At 48.3% G+C, this 17,616-nt stretch overlaps 1 protein-coding gene across 4 annotated transcripts in view; it reads left to right on the plus strand.

Moving 5' to 3' along the window:
- Positions 1-2,240: 2,240 nt before the first annotated feature.
- ehbp1 (EH domain binding protein 1) overlaps positions 2,241-17,616 on the plus strand; it is a 66,891-nt gene continuing 51,515 nt past the window's right edge. For all 4 annotated transcript variants that reach the window (XM_029251059.1, XM_029251061.1, XM_029251060.1 and 1 more), the window contains exons 1-2: positions 2,241-2,558; positions 3,670-4,165. In XM_029251059.1, coding sequence (XP_029106892.1) covers positions 4,062-4,165 — 104 coding nt within the window. In that variant the 5' untranslated portion in view covers positions 2,241-2,558; positions 3,670-4,061. The remainder of the gene's footprint in view (positions 2,559-3,669; positions 4,166-17,616) is intronic.

The raw sequence follows: 17,616 nt of genomic DNA on the forward strand, positions 1-17,616 counted from the left end.
AAGCCTCGCACTCTGCCGTTTCATCACCCCTGACAGCAGAAGGTGGGCTGGACTCTCTCGACCCCAGCGGCCCGTCCCCTGCGCCCTCTGCTCGGCGCTCGAGCTTTCGCACTCCCGCTCTGGGTTTGCTCTCTTTCGTCGCTCGTTTGCTTCCCTCCGGATCCGAGGAGCAGCGGCCGTGCAGCCGCCCAGGCCTCGGGCCACGGGGGGCGAATCCCCGGGAGCCGGCGCTTCTCGAGCGCCTCGGGCCGGGAGCCGTGCCAGATCCGAGCCCATCGCGACTCAGCGGGGCATCGCTTACTGTAAAGATACTTATCTTAAAGGGCAGCGTCGCTCTTGCGTTGCCGGGGCGACGCAAACAGGAAGCGCGCGGTCGGACGGGGGGAAGCGCGAGACGGAGCGTCGCAAACGTAGCGGGTGAAACGAAGATCGCCACAAACAGCGTCAACCGCACTGCAGCAAATGCCCCGCAGGCATCTCCGCACGTCTTTGAAACGCACGCATTAACGCGACGGCGTCCGGAGACACGCGACGCACGAAGGCGTCTCAAAGGGCCGAGCCTCGCGAGGGAGCCGCTCCGCCGCGCACGGGAGCGCGAGGCGTTTCGTTACGGTCTCCGACGCCGACGTCAGTCACGAGGAACACAAACGCATATCTGCATCTCGCAACGAGGCATGAACCAATATGTTTTCTGACTGCTGGCCAAATTGTTGCTCACAGCGCAGGCAAGTGTGGCCTGGAGGCATTTTATACTCCTTTTCCACACAATCACTTCCCCCCCCCCAAGTTATTTTATGTGCCAGCGCCGGGTTAGTCTCACCGGATAGGGGTTGCCTCAGATCCTACGACAAGCTGACCTTCCAGTAGCCCTTTGCACACAACATGTTGGGCCAGCAGGTGGCGCGGTGGATAAAGACCTGGCTGCGTGTCCACCCGCTTTAGCCGTGCTGTAGTTCTTTTGAGCGGAGCAGTTAACATCAACTTCTCCCGCTGTGTAAGTGGACGTGGTGTAGGGCTGGAAGCCACTTGGGAACGGAGGAGCTCGCCGAGCCGATAAATAACGCAAAGTAACGTAAGCTCGTCGTGGGCGGGGCTCGGGATCGGCGTACCGGGATCGGGGCGGCTCCGGTCGCTCGGCCGCACTCTCGGGGCTCCCCTTCCCTTCCCGTTTCCCGTCAGCGTAGACGCCCCCAACCCCCCGCCGACACCGAGCCGGCAGCGTTGCGCGCGCGAGACCCTCGACGGATCAAGGCGTTCCTTGACACGTTCTGCGGACCTCGGTAACGCGCCGGCTGAGGTTACAGCCACGAGGGACACGGGTCGACACTCGTTCCAGGTACCGATGTTCGAAAAGTAAGCTGGTTGGGCCCTTCGCCCTGCGAACCGGAGGACCGCGCTCGAATCCTCGCTCCGGCCGAGGAGCGGACGCGCCGGGTAGCACGGCGCTCGGAGAAGCCGGGTTTAAATCCCGCCTCCTGCGGCAGTACCCCGGATCAAGGCAGTTACCCTGAATTGATGCAGAACGGAATACTCTGCTCTGCAAAAGGGTAAAGCTCAGCAAAGGGTAACTGCAGCAAACAGGCCAGTTCTCAAGTGATTTTAGGGGCTGTGGGCCATCCTACAGTGGTATAGCTCTGCTCTGGTCTTCCAGCTGAAGCTTCTGGGTTCAGATCCCACCTGCTGCTCTAGTACCCTTCAGGTACTTAGAGAACTGCGTGATGAAGTAAGAATTGCCAGTTGTATAAATGGGAAAACAGTGTAAGTAGCGCGCGGTGTCACTTTGTCCGTCCGTCCGTCCGTCCGTCCGTCCGTCCGTCCGCAGGCCGCCACTTAGCCCGGATTTCCACGTGCAGCGCTGCCTACAGCAGCACACCGGTTGTTGACCCCCGTTCGCCTCAGGGACACTTTTGATGGACACTGTGACCGGCCACAGAGAGCCTTCGGCCACACGAACGACTCCCCTTCCGCGGTGACACTCGGCCAGTGGCGGGACACGCTGGACGCCGTGCAAATCTCACTGCGGCGGCGCAACCTCGAATGCTGGTTTTCGGAGGCGGGTCAGTGGCGTGAATTGACACTTGGATGGACCAATAGCACAACCAGCTTTCGATAAACGCGCACGGGGGCCACTCACGAGGATAGGGACGGGCATCAATGTAGAAAAGACAACCCGAGCGGCCAATAGCAAACGCGTGGGGGCGGGCCCTCCGAGTGAGTTCGCTGGCTGACGAGCGTTTGGAGTTAATGTAGACAGAAAACGACGGAGGTGTGATTATGGACTTTGTTAACGCAAGGTTTTTTTTTTTTTTTTTTTAAAAATAAAAAAAATTAATATAGATTAAAAAAAACGTTCCTTTTGTGACGGAATACTTTGTTTTTATTGTGTATTTTTGGCTGCACACATCTAAAGGTCTCCTCCTTAGCCTTAGCGCCGGCGGTTTGGCTCCGGCTGTTAGCTCGGCAAATCATGGCTGAAACGGTGCGAGTGGTGCAGTGAGGAGAAATAAAGGAAAGAAAAGAAAAGAAAAGAAAAGAAACGTAACAAACCGAACGAGCAGGTGAGTACGCGCGTGTGCGACTAGTGTAATTCGGTGGCTGTCGGCGGGGTCTCCGGCGCACTTCGGCTCGTCGACATCATCGGTCGGCGGACCGGACCGGACCGGGCGCGGGCGGGGAGCAGAGGCGGCTGTCCGGCGTCCGTCCGTCCGTCCGGAGTTTCCCCGCCGGCCGACGGGGCCCGGGCGGGTCGAGAGAGAACGGAGCGAGCGAGCGGAGGGAGGTGGACACCGTAGCAGAAACACTTGTTCACACAGTGAGTGAGTGAGTGAGTGTATCTCTGTGGACAGCAGGGCCAGCAGAGGCAGCTCTGTCTGTGTGTAAGTAAGTGGCTAGTTTCTGCAGGACACCACCACCAGGGCAGAGACAGAGTGTCCACTGCAGGGACATGATGGTGTCTGAAGGAGGCGTGACTGTGAGTGTCCGCAGGAAGGGTTTGACCACCACCAGTCTCCACTGTAGGGGACGTGGCCCCATGCGAGGGTCCGCACGGTTACTGGATCCCAAGCTTGACTACTTTTTGAGAACTTGGTTGGTCAGGCTGTGCCTGCCGATAACCTACTTGTGCAAGGTATCTTAATATTGCTATAATTTCTGTTCTAATAAATAATTTGTCCCAAATATGACGAGTAACCCAACTGAACTTGGTCGGCAGCTCTGTGTAAGTGTAAATGTCACAGTTGGACCGCAGAGCTCTTCGCGCCTCTGCTTTACTAAAGCCTTTAGGCGAACAGCGATTCCCGAACGCCTGCCCATCCATCCAATTTCCGTCCGGGGAAGACGCCTCTTCGAAGGCACTATGGACACAAACTGCTGAAAGAAAAGATCAGTCAGTGCAGTGACATTAATACCGTGGATGCGCATTTGTGAAGGTTGCATTTCAAATCCCGCGAACACACAGGAAGTGTTGCGTGCTGTTAATGCATTAATCGTCAAAGTGTAAAAAGCGGTGGTAATGAAGTTAAAGTGATCACCCTGGGGCTATGAGTTCATTGTTACATTCGAGGCAGCTATTTGACACAGACATTGCAATGTCTCTTAGGAGCTTGTGTGTTCTTTGCTGCTGCTGGTGGTGTGTGAAGATACACTTTACTATTTCTACATTTTTCGCAGGTGGGGGACTTGGCTCATCCGGGGACGAGAACGATGTCCAAGCGGCAGTACGAGGAGTGGCAGAGCCCTAGGGACAGTTGACTTTCTTCGCAGCCATGCTTGACCCTGGAAGTCTGAGCTGTCACCACTGGAGAAGATCCGTGGCGCTACACTTCGTCTCCTGAGCTCTTCGGACGACATGCCACCTCGGAAGGAGGAGTTTACTCGATAGGATTTACTGCATCCTTGCGTTTTATCATTTTTTTCATTTTTTTTTTTAACGTAATGAATGACTGCGAGCAAGTTTCGTGACAATTGTCGGATACTTTTAACGGCTGTCGCCAAAGGGGGTGTGGAAAGTGAAGGAAGGAAGAAATCTCCAACTTACGGAGAACATTGGACCATTGGGAAGCATGGCATCGGTGTGGAAAAGATTACAGCGTGTGGGGAAACATGCGTCCAAGTTCCAGTTTGTGGCATCTTACCAGGAACTCATGGTGGAATGCACCAAGAAATGGTAAGTCCCGTTGTGTGTGCATGCGCGCACACGGCAGCTTCTGTTTCTGTTCCCTGCTGAGGAACGCTGAGTTGGCAGGGACTTTGGGGGCGCAGTTCCTCAGCATGTGAGGAGGAGCATGAAGCGTGCACCAGCAACCCTCCCCTCTCCTCTCCTCTCCTCTCCTCGCCTGCAGGCTGTGGATTTATCTATCAGAAGAGGCTGTTCCACACTTCTTTCAGGCATTATTATTACAAAATTACTTACTGGCTTCTTTATGCTTTGTTCTTTGCTTACTTGTATTGGGATTTGAAGATGACACTGATGTGGAGTGGCAGGTAGTGCTGGAGCTTCACAGTGGTTGTTTTCACACTTTGGATGTGGGTTCAGATCTGGCTCGGTCTGTGCTGAGTTTGAGGATATACCCTGCCTCATGCTCTATGTTTCCAGGACAAGCTCTGGACTGTCATGACTCGCCTTTGAGGAAGTGGTTTTGTATAATGGATAGATGGATTGTTGGATGGAATATGTGACTGGTGTGTGTGTGTGTGTGTGTGTGTGTGTGTGTGTGGTTTGCATTCACAGTCCCATTTAAACTCATGTTGCTGTCACTTAGGTGAGCAGGCATGTCCTCCAAAAGTGGGGTGTGTCATCTGCTGTGGTTGCTTTTATTTCCCCACTTTCAAGGTAACCGTGGCATAGCTTTCACCCCATTCTTCCACATGTCGTCCACAGGGCGATTTGTTGAATTCCTCAGTTGTTTATCCCTCCTCTAAGTGCTCTTGTCCGGGTTCGGTTTTGTCTGGGTGTGTCCATAGCGCACAGTCTTTTGTTTGCCTTTTATTGGCTGCTGAGGACTCTGTGGTAAATGCGGAGGTGCAGCGGAGAGCCTGGTTGGGAATTCTTTACACAGGTCCATTGAGGAGATCGGAGACTGCCATCTGGCCCCACCCAGCCTGCCTCTGTGGAAAGTTTCCGTTCGCCGGCCCGGACATGGTTCCGGCAGCCGGCAGCTCACGTTGTCGATTGCTGATCAAATTACTGCAGGAAGCTTGCAGCTCTTTGTAGTTGATGAGGGAACAGACGGCGCAGGGTGGGTGGTTGGGTGGGTACACTCTCACTGAGATGCTCTCCGCAGTCTGGAATGATGGGTTATGTTGTGGAACAAGACATATTCTTCAGCCCCCACGCATCAAACAAACGGATGGTGCCTCATGGGTGTGGGTGGCCATTGGCGCCTTTTTCGGCTCGAGTCTGCAATTCAATTTCAGACACCTCTCTGTAATCCGATCCTGTGTCTGTGCTCATATTGTATTCCTGTGAACCGTTTTTGTCAGATGGGCTAATGGGAAGAGCCCTCTGGCTGGGAGCTGGTTAGGTCTTCAGAAAGAGAGGAATAATGCTAGTGTTCTTCCAGACAGGAAGTCTGACAGCAAGAGCAACTGGCTTGGGGGAGGTTCCAGAGCAAAGCTGCTTTGAAACCAGACACACACACACACACAGCATGCTGGAGGTCAGAGGCCAGTAGTGATGCACACTGTCCATGTTCAGGCAGCTTCTCTGGTACCACACAGGCCTCTTGCAACTGCTTGTCCACTGGTCATCCTGTCTGTGCCTGTCACTCTGCACCCTGCAGTTGTTCTCTGTCTTGCACTGTGGGTTGAAGGAATTTATTCTGCTCCTGATCTGGTGGAGGATGGGTTCCTGACTTTGTCATTTAAATGGTGTGTGTCTGCGAGCACAAGTCAGTCTTTCTGATAGGTGGGCAGGCACATTGGGTTTGTTTTTTTTTTTTTTTGGGGGGGGGGGTTGTGGTGGCACAGAGGGCTTGGCTGGGTCCTGCTCTCTGGCAGGTCTGGGGGTTCAGTCCTGCTTGGGGTGCCTTGCGATGGACTGGCGTCCCATCCTGGGTGTGTCCCCTCCCTCCAGGCTTGCGCCGTGTTGCCGAGTTAGGCTCTGGTTTGCCGCGGCCCCGCTTGGGACAAGTTGTTTCGGACTGTGTGTGTGTGTCTTGCGTGAGTGGTAAATTTGCATGAGGTTTGCCGCATCGGTGTTTCACCTTTTTTAAAGCTGACAGTGATTGAATGCTATTTATGAGCTGCAATATGTATATGTTTTTCAGAGTTCCACATCGGTCGTCTCCTTTGAGTTGATCGCAGCGTGACAAGAGTAACACTTACCATGTGTTTCTTACCATGCGATTCCTCTTGGGTTCACCTCGCTGACATTGTGGTGCATGCATGCCCTGCACAGCTCAGCAGTCTGCGTAGCACTCTGTACATCTCTTGGGTCCTCGGTTGCTTTTCCTCATTAGGCAATGCTCTGTTTCTCTGCCAGGGAGACACTGGTCCCACTTGGAGCTGGTCTTTAGCACCTCAGTGGGTGCTTTGTAAACACTCATCTGAGTGATGATAAAGGGCTTTAGTCCTCAACATAACTGGGGAGGAGGGAGGTTAGCTCCAGGGTTGTTTTGAGTGCCTGGTGTGCATGTGTGTATTATCGGGTGCCAGTTTCATTGGGGATGTACACTTGCCTTGTCTCCTGTAGGTTTTTCTGTTGCTGTCTTGTAGCACATCTTAGGTGTCATGTTCATGGGCTGCATGTCATTGGTGAAAGGAAAATTTTGGCTTGTTTTGGGCAATCCAGTGCAAAATATAGCAGTTACATCTGGGACAGTGGTTACAAATTAAAATAACTAAGTTTGTATTCCTGCTCCTGCTGCCACATCCTTGATCAAGGTACTTGCCTTGAATTTATGCAATAAAAGTTACCCTGCTGCATAAATGGATAAATCATCATAGTAATTGTAGTGTACAATACAAACAGGAAGCATGCAAGTGGCCTTCATTGATTGTGCAGACTGGTTCTTTCTCTGTTTCCCTCCCCCTCTTTTGTTCTCTTTGTTTCTGTCTGTCTCTCTCTCTTCCTTTGTGTTCTTCTGCCTCCCCTCCTTTCTCAGCGTTTCTTTGGTCAAGATCATGAAACTTCCCTCCTCTCCTGATAATTACACATCCTGTCTGCTGTTGTAACACAAACCCCCAGGAAACGCATATTTCACTGGATGCATCATGCCCCCTCATTCCTCAGAGGAAGCGTATGAGCACCCTTCATTCCCCCACAACAGCAGCATGCGCAGGTGTGAGGCTTCTACCTGGAGGTCTCGCTTGCGGCACACTCAAGGTCACACAGAACGCGCCTGCACACGCACATACCGATGCGCACACATGCAACGGGCGGTTGTTGGTTTATTTATTCTCCGGCTCACAGTTTGCAGCTCGTGGCGAAGAGTCAAGTGACATAGAGTTGTATTCGTTCACTTCCCTCTAAACACTAGTGAACCTGCTGTGAGACTGAAGCACAGTGATGTGAAAAGGGATAATTGGTTAAAAAAAAAAAATGCTCAACCGTTATGAGCCCAGTCTGGTGTTGGTTTCGGACCCTCCTTGTTCAAATTCTCATTATTCCATCTGTTCACCTGGCAGTTTGTGCAGTCTAGGCCCCCTGTGGTGTGTGTGTGCGCTGATGCCAGTCACAGCCTGCCAGACATTCTGTGTCCCAGCCTCCACAGAAGTGTATAAGATGCCAGTCTGTGTTTGGGCTCACGTAAATATGGGCTTTCCAGAAGGGTGGGTGGTGAAGGGAAGTCTTATGGGATCCTCTTGTTCCCGGGGTCCCTGTATCAGGACCATGCAGGCCATAACTTGTCATCCCCTCTGCCTGCACACTCACAGCATCTCCTGAGAAAGGTTGCTCTGTTCTCCTCCCAACCCCCACTTTTCTCATTAATCACAACATGGAGAACCGGAGCAAACCGCTGATGGACAGGCGGTTCACGCTGCGTGACTCGGTACTGGAGCCAGTTTGGAAGCGAGCCTGTAGTTGTTGTACTTTGCCATTTTTTCAAATTGCAACCTTCTGCTCTCATTTAACCCACGGGCTTAATGTCAGAAGGGAGGTTCACATATTTCAAGCTGTGGTCCAGAAAGAGTATTAGTTCAGGATGAGTCTTGTACCCAACACTGCCTGGATGTCTGATTGATGGTCCAGCCTACCCGATGCCCTCACTGCTGGCACTGAACTGTCTGAACCAGACCTCATTGCACAGCATCACGGTCTCACCTCTCCTCTTGTGTCAAGTCTCCGCTGCTCACCAACCACATTGTGATTTGCCAACCAGCGCTCGTAGTGCTCTCTCTACCGCTCTCCTCACCAGGGGAATCTTTTAGCAAAACTCTGCTGCCTTGTGGAAATGAGTTATTCAGAATTCACAGGCATCAAGAGAAGACTATTGCAGATATGTACACATGACCCAAAGTCCCAGTATGAGCATTTGCACAGAGGGGCACTGCTCTCCTAGAGGAAGCCCTCTCGGCTGTGAGGAGGCGCACACAACAAAGGTCCTATAATGGTTGGCCCTGTTGCTCCTTGGAACAACAGTGATGCAGAAGGCCTCCCGCTTCCTTGCTCCTGGCAGGAATTTGCCAATCCATCTGGAATGTGCTAAATGGAGGTCAGCTTGGCACGCTGAATGTTACGAAAGCCGTGTCCAGGGGTGTTCCTGAGCACCCCATCACACTGGTTCTGCACTGAGCCCTTGCAATCACTCTCAACTAGCTGTTCTATTTCAGTCTGAGATTTTGTTAATTTCCACCTTTAAAAATGTGGTGTTTTGGTGAGATGTACGTCACTTTTGAGAAAAGCGCCTGCTAAATGAATAAATGTAAATGTAGTGGGTTTCCTCTGGCTCAGGTGCTATTCTTTTAGCCTCATTTGGATATGGGTGAAGATGGGTCCTCCTCCTCTGTGCCTCCACCTACACTCCAGTGGCCTGTCAGTCCATCTGGACACTCCAAGGGAAACCCGCTGGTTCTGTTTAGCGACTGCAGATGGAGAGAGCTGGCTAATGAAATGCTTTGATGGCATTCAAGACGAGCTGTTCCGATGCTGAGATCGGCTCGTACGGAGCTTATTAATGAAAATTGCCCGCAGCCGTGCGCCGATAAGGCTGAAGCTCTGAAGCTTCAGAGGCAGTTAGACGTAAGCACAAGATGAACTCTAACAGCTTTATGATAACATGACAGTAACTGATTTGTGTTTCGTGAGAATGTAATTAGAACTGACCATGTGCATTGAAGTTAAATCTTTTTTTTTTCTCATTAGAACCTGTTCTCTCTCTGTTAGCAAAGCATGTTTGCATATGAGCATGGAACAGTAGACACCTTTGTACTTTTTTGCTTTAGTGAGTGAATTTAGAGATCCAGGGAATGAATGTTTCTTGAAAGCTCAGCAGCGGCTTTGCTTGTTTGATCAGTTCGGTTACTTTACATGTATTTTAAATGTTGACATTTTGTGATACACCCATTCCTTGCAATATTAAGTTAATTTTTTCTCTGAAATCGCCATTAAACAAATTCCTGTTGTTACAGGGTCAAATTACCATTACTTCTTAAGAGGGAGGGAAAGTCATCTAAAATGAAAATGCCAAAATTAAAGGTATTTTTATGCACAGTGATACTAGCATATTTAATATTTATAATAAAAACATTACTTCTGACTTGTAATGTTAGATGAATTAATGAAAATTTATATCTAGTTGTGCAAAACACACTGCAGTGGAGAAAAATGTCAGCACATTCAGTGCTATTTATTCGTTCAACTATTTCAGTAGTGATATATTTACTTTGAGTGTTGTAACTGGAGGGGGTGCGGTGGCGCAGTGGGTTGGGCCACAGTCCTGCTCTCCGGTGGGTCTGGGGTTCGAGTTCCGCTTGGGGTGCCTTGCGGCGGACTGGCGTCCCGTCCTGGGTGTGTCCCCTTCCCCCTCCGGCCTTATGCCCTGTGTTACCGGGTAGGCTCCGGTTCTCCGCGACCCCGTATGGGATGAGCGGTTCTGAAAATGTGTGTCTGTTGTGACTGGTCGAGACTGTCAGTGTGATAGCAAGTATGCAATGTGAAGTATAGTGACTGTGTCTGTTGCAGAGTGAAAGACATGGTATGTATTCAGTAAATAAAATACTATAACTGCTGTGAAAGTAAAATCATCGGATAATGGAAAAAAGATGTAATACTGAACTATAAGCTCACTCTGAAGAAAAGGGGTGTAGTTTCATCAGCTATTGAAGAGGATTTTTCTTGTAGTTCCGCATTAGAAGAGGGCTCAGTGTACAGCGGTAACTGGGGAGTTGGCTGGACTTTTGAATCCTGCATTTGCAGAAGAAAGGAGAATTTACCTGATGGAGACCCAACTTGAACAGGCTGTGGACCACAGGCAGTTCCTGTCTAGCGTGGGGCCGTAGCGGCTGTGTAATAGTAGTGTCCTGCTGCGGTTTGCTCGCTGGGAGTTTGCAGTCTTGACCTGGTAAACAGCCTAGAGGTGTGGCATCCCCCCCTGGGTGTTGGGTCTCAAACCACAGGGTTAATCACATTTGCCGCCCTCCCCAGCTGTCATGCTGTGTTGTGGGCAGGTGGGGCCCAGTGCGTGAATGCTTTCTCTGAACAGCTTGGGAAACTGATGGAAATTAGGTGTTTTAACACTTTTTTTGCCTTTAATCTGCTCCTTTCCAAGCCACAGTAACAAGAAAATAATGTTTCTACTTTAGGAGTAAATGAATAACACTGACTTTAAGGCTTCTTTAATCAGAATGATGTAAACACCTACATTTATGTTTATTCATTTAGCAGACGCTTTTGTCCAAAGCGACGCACAACTCGGTAAAAGTACAACTTATGCTTACATTGAGAGAGAGACATAGTTGCAGATGTGTGACTCAAGTAAACCTAGTTTGTACACCTTTCAGGTAAATGTCTTTCTGTGCTGCACTTTGTAATTACAGTGTGTCACTCTCTTAATTTTACTTGAACCTAACACTATAATAGTTGTTCAGTGTAATGATAAGCATTAGGAGGAAACTGATTTGTCACTATGGGACTGGTCATTTTTAACTGCACTTGAGCTGTAGATTGCACTCACTATCATTGTGCAGTTCCATATTGAAGGCTTTAACTTCTGCAGCTTCTGTCAACATGGACTGCTGCCATGTCAAGCGACCTCCCTAGGTCTCATCATGGGGAAACAGTGTTCAACAGGAGAGAAAGGGATTGTAACTGATGACCTGCCAAAATTAGAGCGTTTTATACTTTGCATGTATCCTTGTCATTTTCTGTGGGTTTTTCACCAAAGTAGTTTTTCCCTTCTTTAGCATATGTTGACACAATTTTATACATGACTGAAGAACCTGTAGTTAAGGTACCAAATACTAGTTGATCTTTTTGAATTATGTTATGTCTCAGATTGCTATAAAAACTTGAATACTGAGCTGCTAATTGCCAGATCTTTTTACAGCTGGCATATAGGTGGCACGACGCTACAGTGAGTAGTGCTGTTGTCTCGTAGCACCTGGGTGGTGTGAGAGGACGTGGGTTCGATCCCCGCTCGGTCTGTGTGGCGTTTGCATGTTCTCCCCATGTCTGCGTGGGTTTCCTCTGGGTGCTCTGGTTTCCTCCCACAGTCCAAAGACATGCTGTTCAGGTTCACCCATAGTGTGTGAGTGACACAGAGTGTGTTCCACTGATGTATGGATGAGTGACCCATTGTAAGTAGTGTATCTAGCAGTGTAAGTCACCGCGGTGAATAAGGTGTGTGGGTTGATGGCACTACATGGAGTTGGTTGGAAGTTGCTTTGGAGAAAAGTGTCTGCTAAATAAATGTAAATATAGAGGGTTTTAAACTGTATGGCAGCCTGTGTAATTTATTTAATTCCATGTTCAAGCACTTATGTGCTGTTTCTAGTCCCCCCCCTCCCAATGCATATAGTAAAAACAAAAATGCTCACACACTTTCTGATCCAAAAGATATGCAATGGATGTGTGATTAAGTTAACTGACCTTGTTTTATAAAATTATTTTCATCTTCCGGTGCATTTAAATAAAAACAAGTATGGTGTTTTTCACACAGCTGGCTGGTTTAAAGTATGCGCTGATGAAGACTTACATGTACCGTTCTTTCTTTTACCACAAATTGTGGATTGTGTTCTGTGTGTCGTCATGTTTCAGAAAAGTCTTTTTCTTGGAATTGTGCGAGAGTAGAAGCAAACTCTCTCAAAACACTCTAAAGTATTTAAGACTCCAGCTAAATGTCTAAGAAGCTGTCAAACAGTGGCTTGGCTGTCACCATCGTGTAAGAAGGCAGGCAAATCGACCGGGGAGCTTTGCTTTAACCAGCATCCCCTGGGAGCAGACAAGGGGAATGTGTGAGTGCTGGAGATGCTGGAGGTGGTGCAGTGGTTCAGGGGCTTTACAGTCCTGCTGGTGGTGTGCTCTGTCTTCAGTTGGCGGGCTGCTGAAGATCAGACGCATCTCGTCCTAATCTGCTGCTGCTGGATCTGCTATCTGCCAGCGCTAAGGGCTGTGGACTGGGGGAGCGGACCGGCTGGGGTTCGGTCAGCTCTGTGCGGCTGTGCATCAGTGCTCCCTTAGTTTTAGCACGCAAATGTGGGTATGGGCAGTGACAAAGGAAGCATCCTTTCCCATTTTTCCCCCTTTCAGTTTTCTAATTCTCCAGGATGTGTTTGGCTTTGACAATCCAAACCTTACCTCCCTTGTCCGCTTTTGTCTTTCCCCTTCCTCCCCGGCTACCTCAGATGTATCCGGCCCAACCGGGTCACGTATCGGCTGGATTGTGACCTCACCGAGTTGCTGTGTTACAAAGAGTAAGCAATGGACTGGTTCTCCAGACCAAAGCACCTTCGCTTCATGCATCCTCTTCGGGTGCAATGTGGAAAAGAGAGGGCGCTTCCCTGTCTCTAGCTTTAACATCCTGTCGGGGTCGGTGGACCATCTTTGCTGTTTGGTTATCGGCCTGCTTTAGCGACCGAGTTCCTGGAGATAGCATCTCCTTCCGCCTGTGCCTTGCTCCTGCCTGGCCTACTTTTTTAGCCTGTTATCTGTTGTTGGTTTATTTATTTAGGTTTATTGTTACTGGGAAAAAGGTTTTGTTTTATCAGTACTGGAAACCCAAACCTGAAGTGGTCCTCCATCCTGGGTCTTCCTGTCTCTTGCTGCTTCTCGTGTTTTCTGATGGGTTTGCCCAGCTGTCTTGGTGCGCTTATGATGCTTTGTTTGTGTGGTATAAGACACGTTGAAAGTTATCTTAGACAAAGGAATCATCCAAATAAAAAAAAAAAAAAAAAAAAGTAATAACAGGACAAACGGGACAGTAAGTTAGCGTCTGCTAACAGCTACCCGGGATGTAGAAATATCCCGGTCACAGGGTAGTAGGTAGTCTAATAGTTAGAAGTGCTGGTTCGTGGTGAAAGGATCCGGGTTCGAAACTCGCCTCCAACAGCAGATCCTGGGTCTGTGTGACAGCAAGGCGAGGAGTGAGACCGAAGGTCAGCCCATCAAGTGGACTGTTGGATGCGCTCAGTCTACTCCTGGTCAATGTTTTTTTTTTTTTTTTTTTTTTTTTTTTTTTTTTCTTTCTTTCCCCCCACCTCCTCCCTCCCCAGCCCTTTTGATAATGGTTAATCTCCCCTGCTGTCACATGATCCATGAATCACACACTTGTGTGACGATTGACTGCCTGATGATCCCACAATGAGTAAATCACTGATCTGTGTGACTTTCTGTCAAGAAGATGCTATTCACTTTTACCATGTTTTCATGTTGTTCTTACTTGCAGTAAACTGCCAGATTCTTTAATCAGTGCTCTGACCACCTTTACAGCATCCCTGTCTCTTGGTTATTGGGTCATAGCCTGGATCCAGGTCACAGCCTGTTATTAACTAGGTCACTGAACTCCCATCCCATCTGGCCCCAGTGACTTCAGACCAGTTGCCCTAACATCACATATTATGAAGGTACTGGAGAGACTGGTGCTGATGCAGCTGAGACCACAGGTAAAATCTAGTCTGGACCCTCTTCAGTTTGCCTGTCGCCCTCATGTGGGTGTGGATGATGCCCTCGCCTATCTGCTGCATCGAGTTCATTCTCACTTGGATGGTAGTGGCAGCACTGTGAGGATCATGTTTTTTGACTTCTCCAGTGCCTTTAATACCATCCAACCTCTTTTGTTGAGTGAGAAGCTGCTGGGGATGGGTATCGGTGCATCTACGGTCTCCTGGATCTCTGACTATCTGTCAGACAGGCCTCAGTTTGTACGGCTGGGGAGCTTCCTGTCTGATGTTTTGGTTAGCAACACAGGAGCCCCACAGGGAACTGTTCTGTCACCATTCCTGTTCACTCTGTATACCTCTGATTTTCAGTATGATACTGAATCATGCCATTTGCAGAAGTTCTCTGATGACTCTGCAGTGGTGGGGTGTATCAGAGATGGACAGGAGTTGGAGTATAGGCACCTGGTGGATAACTTTGTGGAGTGGTGCAGCAGGAATCATCTACTCCTAAATGTCAGGAAGACCAAGGAGATGGTCGTCGACTTTAGGAAGACAAGAGCTGCAGTCAGACCCATGAAGATTCTGGGGGAGGAGGTTGAGACTGTTCAGAAATACAAGTACTTAGGTGTCCACTTGAACAGCAGTCTGGACTGGAAGGACCGCACTGATGCTGTGTACAAGAAGGGAATGAGCAGACTCTATTTTCTGAGAAAGCTCAGATCTTTCAATGTGTGCAGCAAGATGCTGGAGATTTTCTACCAGTCTGTTGTTGCGAGCGCCATCTACTTTGCCGTGGTCTGCTGGGGGAGCAGCATCAATGCCAGAGATGCAGGCAGGGTGAACAAACTCATCCGTAAGGCTGGTATCATCATTGGACAAAACATGGAGACGTTTGAGTCGGTGAGGAATAGGAGGTCACTGAACAAACTGCTCTCTATCATGGATACTCCATCCCACCCACTTCACAGCACACTGCAGAGACAGCGAAGCTCATTTTCTAAAAGACTCATTCAGCTCTGCTGCCGCAAAGAACGGTTCAGGAAATCATTTCTACTGTTCGCAATAACTTTGTACAACAGCTCACCTCTGTGTGACAGATGAGCTATTCAGCACTATTGTTAGTTCATTTTGTTAATACTTCATAATGACTATATTACCGTTTTGTACAACTTGCACTTTACTGTTGCACTACATACTGTTTTTATTTATTTAATATACTTTTTATTCTTTTATTCTTCCAACTGTATACATAATTGTACATATATTTTTAACTTGAATTTTTACACTTGTTTTATATGTTTTTTAAATATATTGCAAGTATTTATCTGACTTGTGTTCTGCTGCTGTAACAATTTCCCTTGTGGGATCAATAAAGTCTATCTATAATATTAAAAAATATCTACTGCAAAAATAGTTTTTTTTACATACTCAGATATTGTAAAATAAATCCCATTAATCAGTGGAACTCTGGGATCAAGAAAAGTGATCGGAGATAATATATATCTCTGTCATTGAGCATGTTAAGGCAAAGATATTTTCACTCTGGATTGTCTACATACAATACATACTCTGTTAGAAATAACCACTTTTTTGTGTTCAAATATTTTGTTTTTTGTGAGTCACTTAAAACTAGAGTATTTTATCTGTTATGTGGACGGAATTAACTTTGGAAGCAAATTAACAAAACAAGTGAGAGTTGGGGTTTACCACAAGCTGTCAGATACTGGTGTTGTCTTCATCTACTCACATAGTGTGTTAAATTGGAAATGATGAACACATCACAGTGACTATAAGGCTGCACTAAGGTATGTTAGCCTGTTCTAGCCATTCACAGTTGTTTCCTGGTGAATTTACAAGCTAGAGTATTAGAATTATGTGTTCCTTGAAATCATTGCATTACGTCCACGATTAAGGAAATACTTCACAGTTACACAGTGCTAACTACATGGGGCAGCAGGGGGCACGGTGGTTTGAGCTGTTGCCCTGTAGTCGGAGAAGCTGGGTTCCAGTCCCCCTCCTACTGTAGTATCCTTCATCAAGGACCACAGAGTACCACAGTCATACTGTAAATTGTTTTGAGGAAAAGTGTCAAATGAATGAATAAATAATAATGTTAGACATGCATTAATTTTGTTTAGTGAATTTGGAACTGTGTGGGGTGAGTTATTAGCAGAGGTCACATTGTGAGACCAGGTAACAAACCCTACAGCCAACTGGAGGAAAAACAGCAGTGGAGCTTGTTTTGTGTCGGTGTCTTGCGTTGTCTTTGGTTTAATCCACATTTGTTCAGCGCTCCCCTGCACCGGGGCTTCATGAGAAACACGTGTTCTTTTCACCCCCACGGAGCAGAGCAGACGACTGGTAATCAAACACGGTCTCGAGGTACCCTGTTACAATTAGTACACGCTTGAGTGTTTAGTGCCCCCCCTTCCCCGGCCCCTCAAAGCGGGCTTGCGCTGCGGAAGGCACCCAATCCCAGTGATCCAAAGGAACCGCAGTTTGGATGTTTGGGATGTTTTGGTGAAGCCCTCTGACTGATAAATGAAAAAGAAGAGGAAGGGAGCCAAGCAGCAGGCCTACACTCAGAGTTTCAGTGCGACGCTCTCCCTGTCTCCGGGGGGAATCGCAGTGCTGTTGTGGGGGGGATTCAGTGGGGCTTCACAAATTAATCAGCAGCTGCTGGTGAATGTGCTAAAAGCCATGTTTGTAAGCAACGTCTTGGGACAGTGCTGGAAGGAGGAATGTGTCTGACTGTGCAAATGGTTGGGGGAAGGGTGAGAAATGGGGAGGACCAAGGGGGCGGTGTGGTGGTCTCCCTCTGTCCCTGGGGCACCCCACTCTCTGTGCTGCAGGGTTTGAATACCATTGAAGGAAGGACTTGTTTTCAATTTTTGACATAGCTCAGTTTCTGTGGTGGCAAAGACCCCACTGTGATTTGGAGTGTGCGGTAAACAGGCTGTGGGTGGGCTGCTTGGACAGACCTGAAATGTACACGCTACGCTCCACGCTGTCCCATCCTCGTTTCCCATTGAGGCTTTCACAGATTATTGGGACTTTCCTAAAAATACCTGTATGTTTTTATCAAAGCTGCACATTTCAATACGGTGGAGCAGTGACAATCAAACGGCTTGGACCATGCAGTTGGACATGGGTTCCATACCTGCTTCTCTTGTGTGGAGTTTGCATGTTCTCCCAGTGTGCTCTGGTTTCCTCCCTCAGTCCAAAGACATATTTCGGTTCAACTGGTGACTGTGAATCATCCTTAACGTGTGTGAGAGAGTGTTGCATGTTGCTGGTATATTAGATGACTGATTCACTGTAGGTATCTATCACTGAAAGCCACCTTGCATGAAAAAGTGTCAGTTGGCTGAATTATATAATGATAATGTTCATTGTAAGAGAAAATGATTAAGTGTAATGCCAGTGTAATCAGATGAAAAGTGTTTGTATCTGACAAAATGCTAAATGAGGTCTAATTACATCAAATGAATAACACGAATGAAAAAGTAGAATAAATATTGGGATTAGTGATATTAAGGGACAGTAGGTGGTACAGTGGTTAGAGTTGCCCTCTTGCAT

This window comes from Scleropages formosus, chromosome 4 (genome assembly GCF_900964775.1).
Source record: "Scleropages formosus chromosome 4, fSclFor1.1, whole genome shotgun sequence".
Classification (NCBI taxonomy): Eukaryota; Metazoa; Chordata; class Actinopteri; order Osteoglossiformes; family Osteoglossidae; genus Scleropages; species Scleropages formosus.